The following is a 12,439-nucleotide window of genomic DNA, read 5'->3' on the forward strand; positions in this document are numbered from 1 at the left end:
GAGAGTGTGTGTGTGTGTGTGTGCTTGAGGAATTAGTCCCTGTGTTTGTGGGACCTGGTGAGTCTGAAATCTGTAGGCATGGCGGGCAGGCTGGTGACTCTGGCAGGGTTTCCACATTGTGGTCTAGGGGCAGGGAGTGCTTGCTCTTAATGCCTTCAACTGCTTGCATGAGGACCACTCACATGATGAAGGGTGACCTGCTTGACGCAGAGTCAGCTGAGTGTAAATGTTAGTCACATCCACAGATTCCGTCACTAGTGTCTGACCAACCCCTTAACCTAGCCAGGTGGGCACAGCCACTTAACCATCACAGTGGGAAAGGACAAAAATATTAGCCAGGTGTGGTAGTGTGCGCCTGTAGTTCCGGCTACTTGGAAGGCTGAGGCGGAAGGATCACTGGAGCCTAGCAGGTCAATGCTGGAGTGGCCGTGAGTGTGCCACTGCACTCCAGCCTGGGTGATGGAGTAAGACTCCAACTCAAAACAAAAAACAAACAAACAAAAAAACCCAAAGAATAAATAAGCTTCCAATGGACTTTTTCCACCAGTTCATTCAAAATGACCAGACATTTTTTAGTTCTAGTGGGGAACACTGGAGGTGGTTAAGAAAACTCAGACAGCGGATGATACATGAGTTTCAGTCTTCAAGAAATAAAGGGAAGTGGGGGAACTTCTTTTACTCTAAGAAAACAAAGGAAGCAAAAACGTCAATCAGAGGGAGTCACTCACCCCCAGAGGCCTGAAGAGTGTGTTCCCGGAAGAGGCGAGAGGTGATTTCTCTGTACCGATCAGCATCGCACCCCTAAGCCAGGAGAAGGGAGACTGGAAAGGCTGCCTGGTGCACCAGATTGTGAGAGACATAGAAAGCCATTTTTGCTGGATAGAATTTATTTTCCAGACAACGGAAACCCATTTAAAGGCTTTACCCATGAAATTGACATGGTAGCAAAATCTAGTGGTTCTCAAACTTGAGCGCACGCGAAAATCATTTAATAGTTGATAAAAATGCCGGTTCTCGGATGTTCACCTAGATTTAACTATCTGACGGGCCCTGTTTGAGGTCCACTGAACGGATTTTTAATCAGCACCCGATGAATCCTGGGCAGGTAATTTGGAGACCACATTTTGAGAAGCACTGTTCTAGAAAGATAACTCAGGCAGCAAAGCGTGAAAGGAATGGAGCAAAGGGAGTGGGCAGGCCGTGCTCATAGTCAATGGGCTTCATTGACAGCCAGAACTTTTGTTCACCTGCCTCAGTCTTCATGTGCAAACAAGTGGCAATATTCTCCAGAGACAAAAGGCAGGTTAGGCTCACAGATGATCTAGGGACTGTCTCTCTCCCCACTTAGATGTTATTTTATTTCAGTGGTACAGAACAGTGTTTCATTTGCTTCCATGTCTTACAGTCAACCTTGTTTTTTTTATTTTTTTCCTCAGAACCTGTCCCCTCAGAATAATGAGTCCTCTGAAGGACAAGGATGGCCAGGATGGCAGGCAAATCTGAAACTATGCTGAAAGCAGAATTCTAGCTCTGTCTAAAACTTTGTGAGTGGGCAGAACTGAATGTCTGTATTTTCTTTTTGTAGAATGAGTTTGTGCCCAGATTTCTTGGTGCTTGATGTAAATACGCTTCCAGGTGGGGTTCGGTGGCTCAGCCTGTCATCCCAGCACTTTGGGAGGCTGAGGTGAGAGGATTGCCTGAGCCCACAGGTTCGAGACCATCCCGGGCAACTTGGCAAGACCTCGTCTCTACAATAAATAAAAAACCAGCCAGGTGTGGTAGCACACACCTGTAGTTCCGGCTACTTGGAAGGCTGAGGTGGAAGGATCGCCGGAGCCCAGCAGGTCAATGCTGGGGTGGCCATGACTGTGCCACTGCACTCCAGCCTGGGTGACGGAGTGAGACTCCAACTCAAAAAAACCAAAAAAGCAAACCCCCCCCCCAAAACAAATAAGCTTCCAATGGACTTTTTCCACCAGTTCATCCAAAATGACCAGATATTTTTTAGTTTTAGTCGGGAACACAGCTTAGGTTCTGGTGGGAACCCTGGCTGACATATAAAGTGGAACCCCCCCCAAAACTGGAAAGTTTTTACCTTTTGCAGGGCAGGCCCCTTGTACAGGCTTCCCCTGCTAGGTAAGTGTTCTAAAAACCCATCTTTATCAGTGTACCAGTTAGCATTGTTGTGAGAGGCTGCATTCAGCTTCGGTGATTTTTTTTTTTAAGTTTCAAAACAAAGTTTATTAAGAAAGAGGAGATGAAAGAGAGACATGCCAGAGTTGGCATGGGTGAGAGAAACCGCCTTCAGTGAATGTTTTTGGAGATTCTTTCATCACGTTTGCCCATTTCATGATGGGTGATTTACGAGCGCATCTGTCCACACCTTGCTGAGTGTTCAGCAGTTTTTGACCAAAAAACAACACGACCCCCGTGCCCCACCTTCCCTATTCACCCTGTCTTGCCCCGAGTGCCTTTTTTTTGTTTCCATGGATGAAAAAGCTCCTCAATGAAAAACGTTTGGCCAATGTGGAAGAGGTGAAACAAAAAACGTCAGAAGCACCAAAAGGCATCAACATCGATGAATTCAAAAACTGTTTTGAGCAGTGGAAAAAGCATCTCAATAACTGTCTTGCATCAAACGGAGAGTACTTTGAAGGTGAGTGAAGTTTAGACATGTAAGAATAAATACACAATTTTTATAAATAAATTCCAGACTTTTTTTGGGGGGGTCTCCCTTGTCCATACCCAGAATTCTGTGCTGTGCATGATGAACGGATCTGTTCTCCTGTCTTCCCAGATAGAGTTCCAGAGCTTATCTGGTCTAAGGACAAATCTGAAATCTCCACTGTCAGAGGTGGCCTTGCTAACAGTGCCCCTACGTTGGGCCCTTAGCATGTTCACTGACCAAATCTTGGAGTTGTTCCTTATCCCCACCATGACCATCCAATGGCTGCTTGGACCTTGGCTTGCTGATGGATACTCCAGCTTCTTTCCTTGGGACAAGAGCCCCCTTGAACTACATCCACTTACTCAGGGCCCTGATTCACAGCCTAGCTCTCTCCAGCTCCCTCCCCCACGGGCTGAAGGCTGCTCCAAGCCACAGAGTTTGCGAGAGTCTCCATGCTGCAAACTGCCTCACTGTGCGCCTGGTACCTGGCCTGAAACTTCACCAGATCAGCACTCTTGACGGTGATGTTGGCCTGGTTAAATGCTTTGCTTATTTTGTTCTTTAGGACACTATAGGGGAAGGAGGAGAAATAAGAATCTCTACTCAGAGGTCCTGGGATCTTGTGCTCCAGGGATCTTGTGCTCCAGTATAGATTGTATTCATAAAATGTTATTTTACTTTCTGTTTGACAATTGTGCCTTCTGTGTCCAGCCAGATCTCTGTATTAGTACCCCAGGAAGAGACGGAGTCAGTGGTAGGATTTGGATACCAAAACTTCAAGCTGAACTCTAAGATTACATATGCGAAGGCAATTTGAGGACTTCAGAGACCTCTTCCAACTATAATGTCACAATCATTTCAAACTCAATGTCAATGAATCAAGGATGGCCCATCTGTCATTGAGAAGACAGCCTACTCATTGTCTCCCTGCGAGGTTTTTGAATGCACCCCTGAACTCAGACCTCAAAGGAGAGAGAAGATCATTGCTTTCTACAAAGTCCCAGGGAGAGTATTGATCAAGAGGACATTGTTAATAAATGCTATGAACTCCTCGGCAGGAAGCTACTACATGAATACCGAGTTTCACGGTCACTTTACAACGCGCACAAAAGAACACCTCTGCACTGTCACCTCAGGGGCAGGAAAAAAGCAACCATTTCATCAGCACCTGTGATTCTCTGCTGCAGCCTCTTTCTCCGGAAAAGTTGTTGCATGTTGATAACCCATCAATCTCAGCTCTTGGGCAATCGGCCTCCACCTCTGCTGATGTGAAAAATCAATCTTGATTCCCAGAAGGCAGAGCAACTGCTACCAAAGGTCACAAAACAATTGCAGTTGTTTTTCTTCAACAGCGAGTATAAAAGGACTTCTACCGGTCTTGGATAGATTTATCTCTCTGCTCTGTCCTGCCCAATTTGGAAGAAGGAATGGTGGAATCCAAATCAGCAATGGTGGGAAAGTCAAACAAAGGGACTGTCATTTTTTAAAAAAGAACTATAACAGAGGTTAAACTGAACTTCGAAATATGAAAAAGTATGCTATTTCAGGGTCCTTGTTTATCTGCCATGGATTCAATCTAAAGCCGAATTTCAGTGTATTTCCACCCTCTTGCACACCCTGATTCCTGACAATATACAGGAGCATTCCAGCAGGGCACTTACAATCAGCTAGGGCTTCCTCTTCACATTTTTTTTTTCTCAGTCCCATAGGCTGGCAATTTCTGTCATTTTTTCCTTTCTCTCTGGCAAAATAATATACCAAGGAGGCAGTACCCCAGAATGACACCTAGGGTATTGAAATAACTTGTTTAAAGAATCATTACTTCAAGACTCTCCTTCCTACCCATTCATTCAACCCCCCATTGCAGGCCTGCTTTAGTGTCAAGTATTTCTTTTCACACCTTGAGAGGTACATATTGCATGTGCATTTAACTGAGAAAGATACCAAGGCTCAGAAAGATGAACTGTGTAAAACATTAAAAGTCACACATCTAGTCCTTGGCAGGTCAGAATTAAAACCTGGCTCTGCTGATGCCAAATTTTACTGTTTTCCATCCCACCGCCCTGCATCTCTTCTACCTGACTTTTCTATTGATGTTTTCCAACAAAACACTCATTATTTCACACCACTCTCAAAAATCTTCAATGACTCACCCATTACCAAATTCCTCTGCCTGCCATTCGTATAACCTGGTGCCAAAGTCTGTTAGTCTGATTAGGCTGTGATAACAAGATATCACAGATGGGGTAGCATGTATAGCAGAAATTTATTTTCTCACAGTCCTGGAGGCTGGGACGTCTGAAATTAAGGTGCTGGCAGGGTTAGTATTTGGTGAGGGCTCTTCCCTTGGGTTGCAGACATGACCTTCCCTAGGTGCTTATGTGGGGAGAGAGAGAGCAGGAGGGATTGGCGATTGACAATGGTGGTACAGGGTAAAAGGAGTGTGGGAGAGAGATTGAGAGAGATTGAGAGAGAGAGAGAGAGAGAGAGAGAGAGAGAGAGTAGAAGGGGCTGAGGGAGGAGAGGGAGGGAGGGAGGGAGAGAGAGAAAGAAAGAACACTCTGTTGTCTCTTTGTTGTGACACTAAACCTATCAGATCAGGGACCCACCTTTGTGACCTCATTACCTTTTTTTTTTTTTTTTTGAGTTGGAGTCTCACTCTGTCGCCCAGACTAGAGTGCAGTGGCTGCTCCTGGCCACCGCAGCCTCAACCTGCTGGGCTCTGGTGATCCTCCCGCCTCAGCCTTTCAAGTAGCTGGAACTGCAGGCGCGCGCTACCACACCCGGCTGATTTTTGATTAATTGTAGAGATAAGGTCTCGCCAAGTTGCCCGGGCGCGTCTCGAACCCGCGGGCTCAGGCAATCCACTCACCTCAGCCTCCCAAAGGCGCGGGATTACAGGCTGAGCCACTGAGCCCAGCTACCTCATTACCTTTAAATCTCTCCTTAGAAGCCCTGTCTCCAAATACAGCCAAGGGGCTAAGGCATCCAAGATATGAATGTCGGGGGGACATAGACGTTTAGTTCATAACACCAAGTATCCCAGCAATCCTGTGTACCTCTCCTTCTTATAAACTTTGCATTTCAGAAACTAGTTTACAAATTTGCCAACCATCTTTAAGAGTTCATATATTTTGTCACTTCTGAGTCATTGCTCTTACAATTCCTCCTATCATTTAGAAATGTTTTTCCAACTTCCTTCTCCTATTCAGATCATATTCACCCTTGAAGCCAAGCTTCATCCCATATCACCCTGGGAGCTTTTTATTAGTTTCTGGATCCCGGATGACTTTTCCTTACTCTGCACTCTGGAAGCACTTGCCATCTGCACAGGTGGCGGGTTGTGGAGTATACAAGTTTGCCTCACCGTAGATCCCGTGTGGAGTGCATCTTGCCAGCAAATCCTCGCTGTCCATGATGGCTTGACGTTACTTCAGATAATGTGGACTGATGTTTTCCTAAATCCTACTTCCTGCAATTTGCATATATCGCTGATTTCCATGGGCTCATTCATGTTGAGTCTTTTGGAATTTTCCTTTTCCTTGTTCCTACGTTCACCTTTAAATCATGATTTTTCTCATTATGTTTCGGTCTAGTCGTTCCTCCTCTCTTTTTCCAAAACCGCCATTTTGAGTCACTTTTACCACACCTGGGTACAGCATCCAGCATCCAATCTCTCCTTACTTTAATGTATGTACATATACCAGTCAGGCAGTCTCCCTCCATGAGGCCTTGTCCTAGCAAAGTCCTATATGCAGTGTTCAGTGCTTTCTCTAGTGTCATCTGGCTTACGAGTTAGGATGTGAGTGGAAGCCTCATTTGCTACTGCTAGATTATTAATGCTACATGACCTTTTGCTGCTTTTGTTATCACATGGTTCACGCTTCACGGACACTTGTTGCTTGGTTGAACACGATTCTCATCATTTCCTTCCTCTCAGAGTCCCGCAGTCCACCTGTTGCCCGATTCAGTATCACATTTCCACTTGCTCAGTCTCGTTAAAGCTAAGATTAATTCTCTGTCTTTATGTCACTCGGTCTTGCTTTACCCAACTCCTGCCATATTCTTCTTTAACAAAGCCTCACCCCTCCACAAAAGCGAATCTACTTGCTTTCACTTACCCTTGCCCTATTTCTTTTTTATTTTAATAATTATTTTATTTAGACTAATCTATCAAAAATGTAATCATATTAAAATATAATCAACACAACATGCATTATTAATTAGATATTTTACATTATTTTTTCATATTCATCTTTGCAATTTGGTGTACATTTTCCCTTTTGACTCACCTCAATTCAGACTAGCCACATTCCCTCTCCCTATTTCTTACCTGAGGGACCCCACCTTGACTTCTCACCCGGATGCTTGAATCCCTGATGCTCCAGGAACTTGTGTGCATGTTTGTGACACCAAGACAAAAATGATTGCACACCATAGTGAATCATGCTACATAAGCATGCAAAAGGGAAAAAAAAGACATCATTTTTGTTTTACGTGGGTTTCCTGATAACTCAATTAGAAAATGTCTGAACTGAGATTTGGTTTATGAATCCAATCCTCAAACCAGGCTGAGCAGAGTCACATTCCACACAGGAGTGAGACTTTAAAGACAGCATGTAAGGTGGAAACTATGCAGAACATTTCTTAGAAACTGCTGGACTGACACACAATCCCTCCATGAGTTTGACACGGCAGTTTCTTTTTCTTGTTTTTTTAAATCAGAAACCAGATGAAATAGTTGGCTTGAGTTGAGGACACATGTTGTACCAAAAAAAAAAAGTGGGACCTTAAATAACTAGCATCGTTCAGCTCAGAAAAATACTCACACTCTGAAAGTCACATGAGAAATGATATGAGCCTTGAGAACAGCAGCTTACATTCGTTTTAGAGTGTAAATTTATCATCAGAAATGGCGAGCTCTTTCTACTTTTCTCACTGCACAGAGACTTGGCTGCTACTTTTTCCAGTTACACAGAATACCTCACATAGCAGGTACTCAATAAACACTTGCTCCTCTCCCCCTCCCTCCCTCCCCCCAACACTTGCGCTTAAATTCAGTAGTGTCACCCTTGCTGTTGAGGTATCAGACCCCTCCTTGGTCTCTCCCTCTGTTCCCATTTTCCACCTTTTCACTGTCAGGCCCCTGAGTACATTGCCTCAGCTTACCCTGGAGGAGCACGCAGGACCAACCTGGCAGGAGTATTTCCTGTGTGGCCTGGGGTGATGGGGATATTTGCACTCATTTTCCTCCTTTAAAGCCAGAAAAAATAACTGAAGTCTTAGCCAATTAGACTTCATAAAAAAGAGCTAGTTAAGGAGAGAGTACTTTATGGAAATGTTGCCTGTGATAAAACTCTTTAATAATTTCACTCTTTTGCAGGCCTCTGAAAAAGCACATTACCCTCATGTGAGCAATAAAAACCCAAGGAATCTTTAAATTTCATAACGCTGAGCAGTATTCGTGCAGTGATCATCCCCTTAAATTTTCATTAAGATAAGAAGAAATGTATACTCTTGCCATATCTATATAGGCTCTCAAATTTATAAATTGGGATGTCCCAAAAATGTACTTTGTAAGTCACTTCTTCAGCATTTGAAGCTATTTTCCCATGGAAACACTGTAACCTGTGTAGTTCAAGTCTCAGGCCAACCCACAATGGCATTTTCAACCCCATGAATTGGACAGATAAAATCTTTAAGCCTTGAATAGTATGAGATCCAGCCTCAACTCTATGGGATAAAGATACAGAACCCAGGCCCCTAACTTTGGTTCCTGTACTGTGACAAAGATAAGACTAGAGGCTGGTTGAAGGGACCTTCAGTTAGGGTTAAAGGCATTAAATTTATTTTATTCTATTTTAGTTTTTAGAGATAAATGTACAATAGTATTTAATTATTTTCCTTTTTATTATAAAGATGTGGGGTACAATTCAGGGGTAGGTACACAGATGTTGATTATGCAGGTACCCTTGTTGATGAGGTGTGTCCCTCCCTCCCCTAGTGGTTTCCCTCAACTGCCAATCCCACCCCCCTCCCCTGACAGTTTCCCACTCTGCCAATCCCTTTCTTATAGTATTATAATTGTTCACGGTCAGCTTATGAGTGAGAACATATGGCACTCTGTTCTTTGTTTCTGTGGTAGATCACTGAGTATGATCAACTCCAAATCCATCCAAGTTGCTGAGAAATCCATATGTTTGCAGCTCTATTCACAGTAGCAAAAACATGGAAGCAACCATGCTGCCCATTGAAGCTGAACTGGAAAACAAAACAAAACAAAAAAGCGTGGTACATATACACAATGGAATATTATGCAGCCATAAATAAAGGCATTAAATTTAAATGACTCAAAGAAGCTGTGGGCTTGAAGAATCAGCTGGGGAGTGCATAGCAAATGTAAGTAAAGTCTCTTGTATCAGGTGCTTAAAATTGCATAAAATCTCCCATTCCTTCTCTCTTCCTATCTTTCCAAGTTTCTTTCCCTTATCTTGAAAAAAATAGGGGCTTTGAAAATTTCCCTTCTAACAGGGTGACCTTAGCTGCCTTTTTGATACCTGTGTTCTTTCCTATATAATATGGAGATAATATCTAACTTGCAAGTGAAGTGGTAATAAATATAATTTAGCTGGCACATAGTAACATTTTAATACATAGTAGCTAATGTTATTATTGTAGTGTTGCTTTCCCTACTAAATTGTAGAAGAAATTGAAGACCTAGGCAGTTTTTACAGGCAGACAGCTTCACTATTGCAGTATTTCTTTAGGTACTAAACCAAAGTATAGGCAGCCCTGGGGAGAAAAGAACAAAAAATCATTTGGAATGTACAACACTCATGTTGCAACACCCTAGCTAAAGACGACTCTGATGACCTTGCTAATGATGAGCAGACCTTCACATGAAATAGACCACCCTGAACAGAGTATAGGCTTGAGTTGTTTCTCCGTTAGGAACCTAGGCTGACCAGCATCTTCCACCCTCATGAAGCAACCTGTATCTCTAAGATCATGATCTCACCTTTGCCATCGACCTGCTGGAGACGTTGACCAGACATGTCTTCCACATGAACGGTCCCCAACCTTTTTGGCATCAGGGACTGCTTTTGTGGAAAACAATTTTTCCACAGGACAGGATAGGGTAGGGGGTGTGGTTTCAGGATGATTCAAGTGCCTAAGATTCATTGTGTACTCTATTTCTATCATTATTACATTTTGATATATAATACAATAATTAAACTGGGCTCGGTGGCTTAGCCTGTAATCCCGCGCTTTGGCAGGCTGAGGTGAGTGGATTGCCTGAGCCTGCGGGTTCGAGACCCGCCTGGGCAACTTGGCAAGACCTCATCTCTACAATAAATCAAAAAATCAGCTGGGCGTGGTAGTGCGCGCCTGTCGTTCTGGCTACTTGGAAGGCTGAGGTGGAAGGATCACCAGAGCCCAGCAAGTCAAGGCTGCAGTGGCCGGGAGTGTGCCACTGCACTCCAGTTTGGGCAATAGAGTGAGACTCCAACTCAAAAAAAAAAAAAAAACCCAATAATTATACAACTCACCCTGTTAAAAAAGGAAGCATGGAGGGGAGTGGTAAATAAACAATGGGCGGGCCACAGATAGACTAAAAAACGTATCAGATTCTGACTGAAGGCCTGCCACCAGATGCAGCTGTGCAATGGCAGTTCGTCCACTCACTTGCCACTCACAGACAGGGCTTTGATATGAGTCTGCACGCGATGGATTTGTTAGGGTCTCTGGGCAGTCCAACTTCACTGCTAATGTTAAGCTTCACTATGTTTGCAGCCACTCCCTGGCACTAGCATTATTGCCTCTGCTCCAACTCAGATCATCACAAGGAGTGTGCAAGCTAGATCCCTTGCATGCAGAGTTCACAACAGGGTTTGCACTCCAGTAAGAATCTAATGCTGCCGCCGATCTGGCAGAAGGTGGAGCTCAGGCGTAATGCGAGTGATGGGGAGCAACTGTAAAGACAGATGAAGCTTCACTCGCTCACTTACCACTCACCTCTTGCTATGTGGCCTTATTTCTAACAGGCCACAGACCAATACTGGTCCATGGCTTGGGGACTGGGGACCCCTGTTCTGCATGGTAAATCTAGCATCATGCAATTTTCATCTTACCCTTTTTGTCTTATAGGCTTACCAAAACTCTCATATAAATAAAATCCTCTGTTTCTGATTATCTTAGGCAGGGAGATCCAGAAGCTACAACTACTTGCTGTTTGTTCCATGTCTGATAGTCAGAATTCTTTTTTAAGTTTGGATTCCTTAGTTCTTTATCAACTGGGTAATTTCCACTAACCTCCGAGACGGGACCATTTTGAGAACCGTAAGGGCCTTGGGAATTGACTTATCGGTATGAAGAAAGTGCTAGAGAACCAGCCTCTTTCTAAGCTTTTATTGTTAATGGCTGAGAATCCCATGTGGCACATGGATGGCAGAGAGATCATAGGTCTAAGTCATGAGTAGCACACAGTAACAGAATCAACTTTTCAGGGGAAAGGTCTTTGTGATCTTAATTAGAAAATCTAAGCTCTAATTCACTACTTAAGTTGCAACCTTGAGCAAGTATTTAATCTCACTGAATTTCAATGTGATTATCTGAAATAGAAATCATAATACTTACTCCAACTCTCTCTGTATTGTTTTCTGGGTCAAATTAGATAATAGGTAATAATATATTTTGAAAACATATGGCACATCAAGCTAAGCAAATGCAAGGAAGTATAATGTTGATTATCACCATCATTATAAAACGACTCCATAGCTTGTTAGCTTGCTCTGAAGACAAATGCCATGCTGACCTCTGCAGTGTGCCTGATTCATTCCCAAAGGATATACTGACCTTTATGATATGGTTTTCTATTTCTTGGTCTATTGCATTCCCTGTTTACTGACCTGTGTCCTGCCTTGCCAAGGGTAATCAGTTTCAAACTTTGTTTATAAACTCCTAACTGCACTTATTTTTCTTTTCCTAGATATTGTCATCAATTAATAAATGTTCATTGTGCACCTACTCTACATAATAGAGACTTCACTAGTTCTTCAGGTGACAGAGGCGTAGTCCTTAAACTTAAGGAACTTACGATTGATCTCAAGTTGCCACAGTAAGGGAAGAGGAATAAAAGGCTCACAGGGATATTCTCAAGGCCTATGCCTGGGAGTAGCTGTCGTTACTTCCATTTGCACTCTTTTGGCTGGAAGATAGCACACAGCCCCGATATGGCAATACAGGAGGATGGAAAATAGACTCTTAGTGTGTCCAGGAAAAGAAAAGAAAGAAAACAAAACAAAGCAGAATGCATTGACCCTTACCATTGTCCCTGTCATATGATCTTCAAATAAAATATGATGATGATGACATGCACACAGCATCAAGGGAGTAGGGAAGATGCAGCCATCGGAATCTGCTGAGGGACGGGGAAAATAACATTACAGCAGACCCTTGAAAGTTGAGTACATTCTGTTAGATAAACAACATAGAAGGGCCCTTTCCAAAGAATAGTGTGGGTGGGACAATTGTTGAGGCGTTGACATGCACATACTTTTGGGAAGAATAGATATATTAAGTTGAATTTTATAGCGTCATGGAATAGGGTGAAATACAAAACTGGAAAGAGAGGTGGGGAGTCTATGTCTAAGGTTCTTGAATGCCAGCTTAGAATGTAAATTCATTTTCCCATGCTATGAAAAGCTATTAGAAATTTTTTTTTTTTTGAGTTGGAGTCTCACTCTGTCACCCAGACTGAAGTGCAGTGGC

General features: G+C 43.3%; 1 protein-coding gene across 1 annotated transcript in view; it reads right to left on the reverse strand.

Moving 5' to 3' along the window:
• LOC103260722 (sorting nexin-13-like) overlaps positions 1-12,439 on the reverse strand; it is a 102,350-nt gene that overhangs the window by 5,323 nt on the left and 84,588 nt on the right. The window contains exon 13 of the mRNA XM_021712487.1: positions 11,995-12,089. Within this exon, the coding sequence (XP_021568162.1) occupies positions 11,995-12,089 (95 nt within the window). The remainder of the gene's footprint in view (positions 1-11,994; positions 12,090-12,439) is intronic.

The sequence above is a fragment of the Carlito syrichta genome, unplaced genomic scaffold (assembly GCF_000164805.1).
Source record: "Carlito syrichta isolate Samal-C Ts95f unplaced genomic scaffold, Tarsius_syrichta-2.0.1 Scaffold303315, whole genome shotgun sequence".
Classification (NCBI taxonomy): Eukaryota; Metazoa; Chordata; class Mammalia; order Primates; family Tarsiidae; genus Carlito; species Carlito syrichta.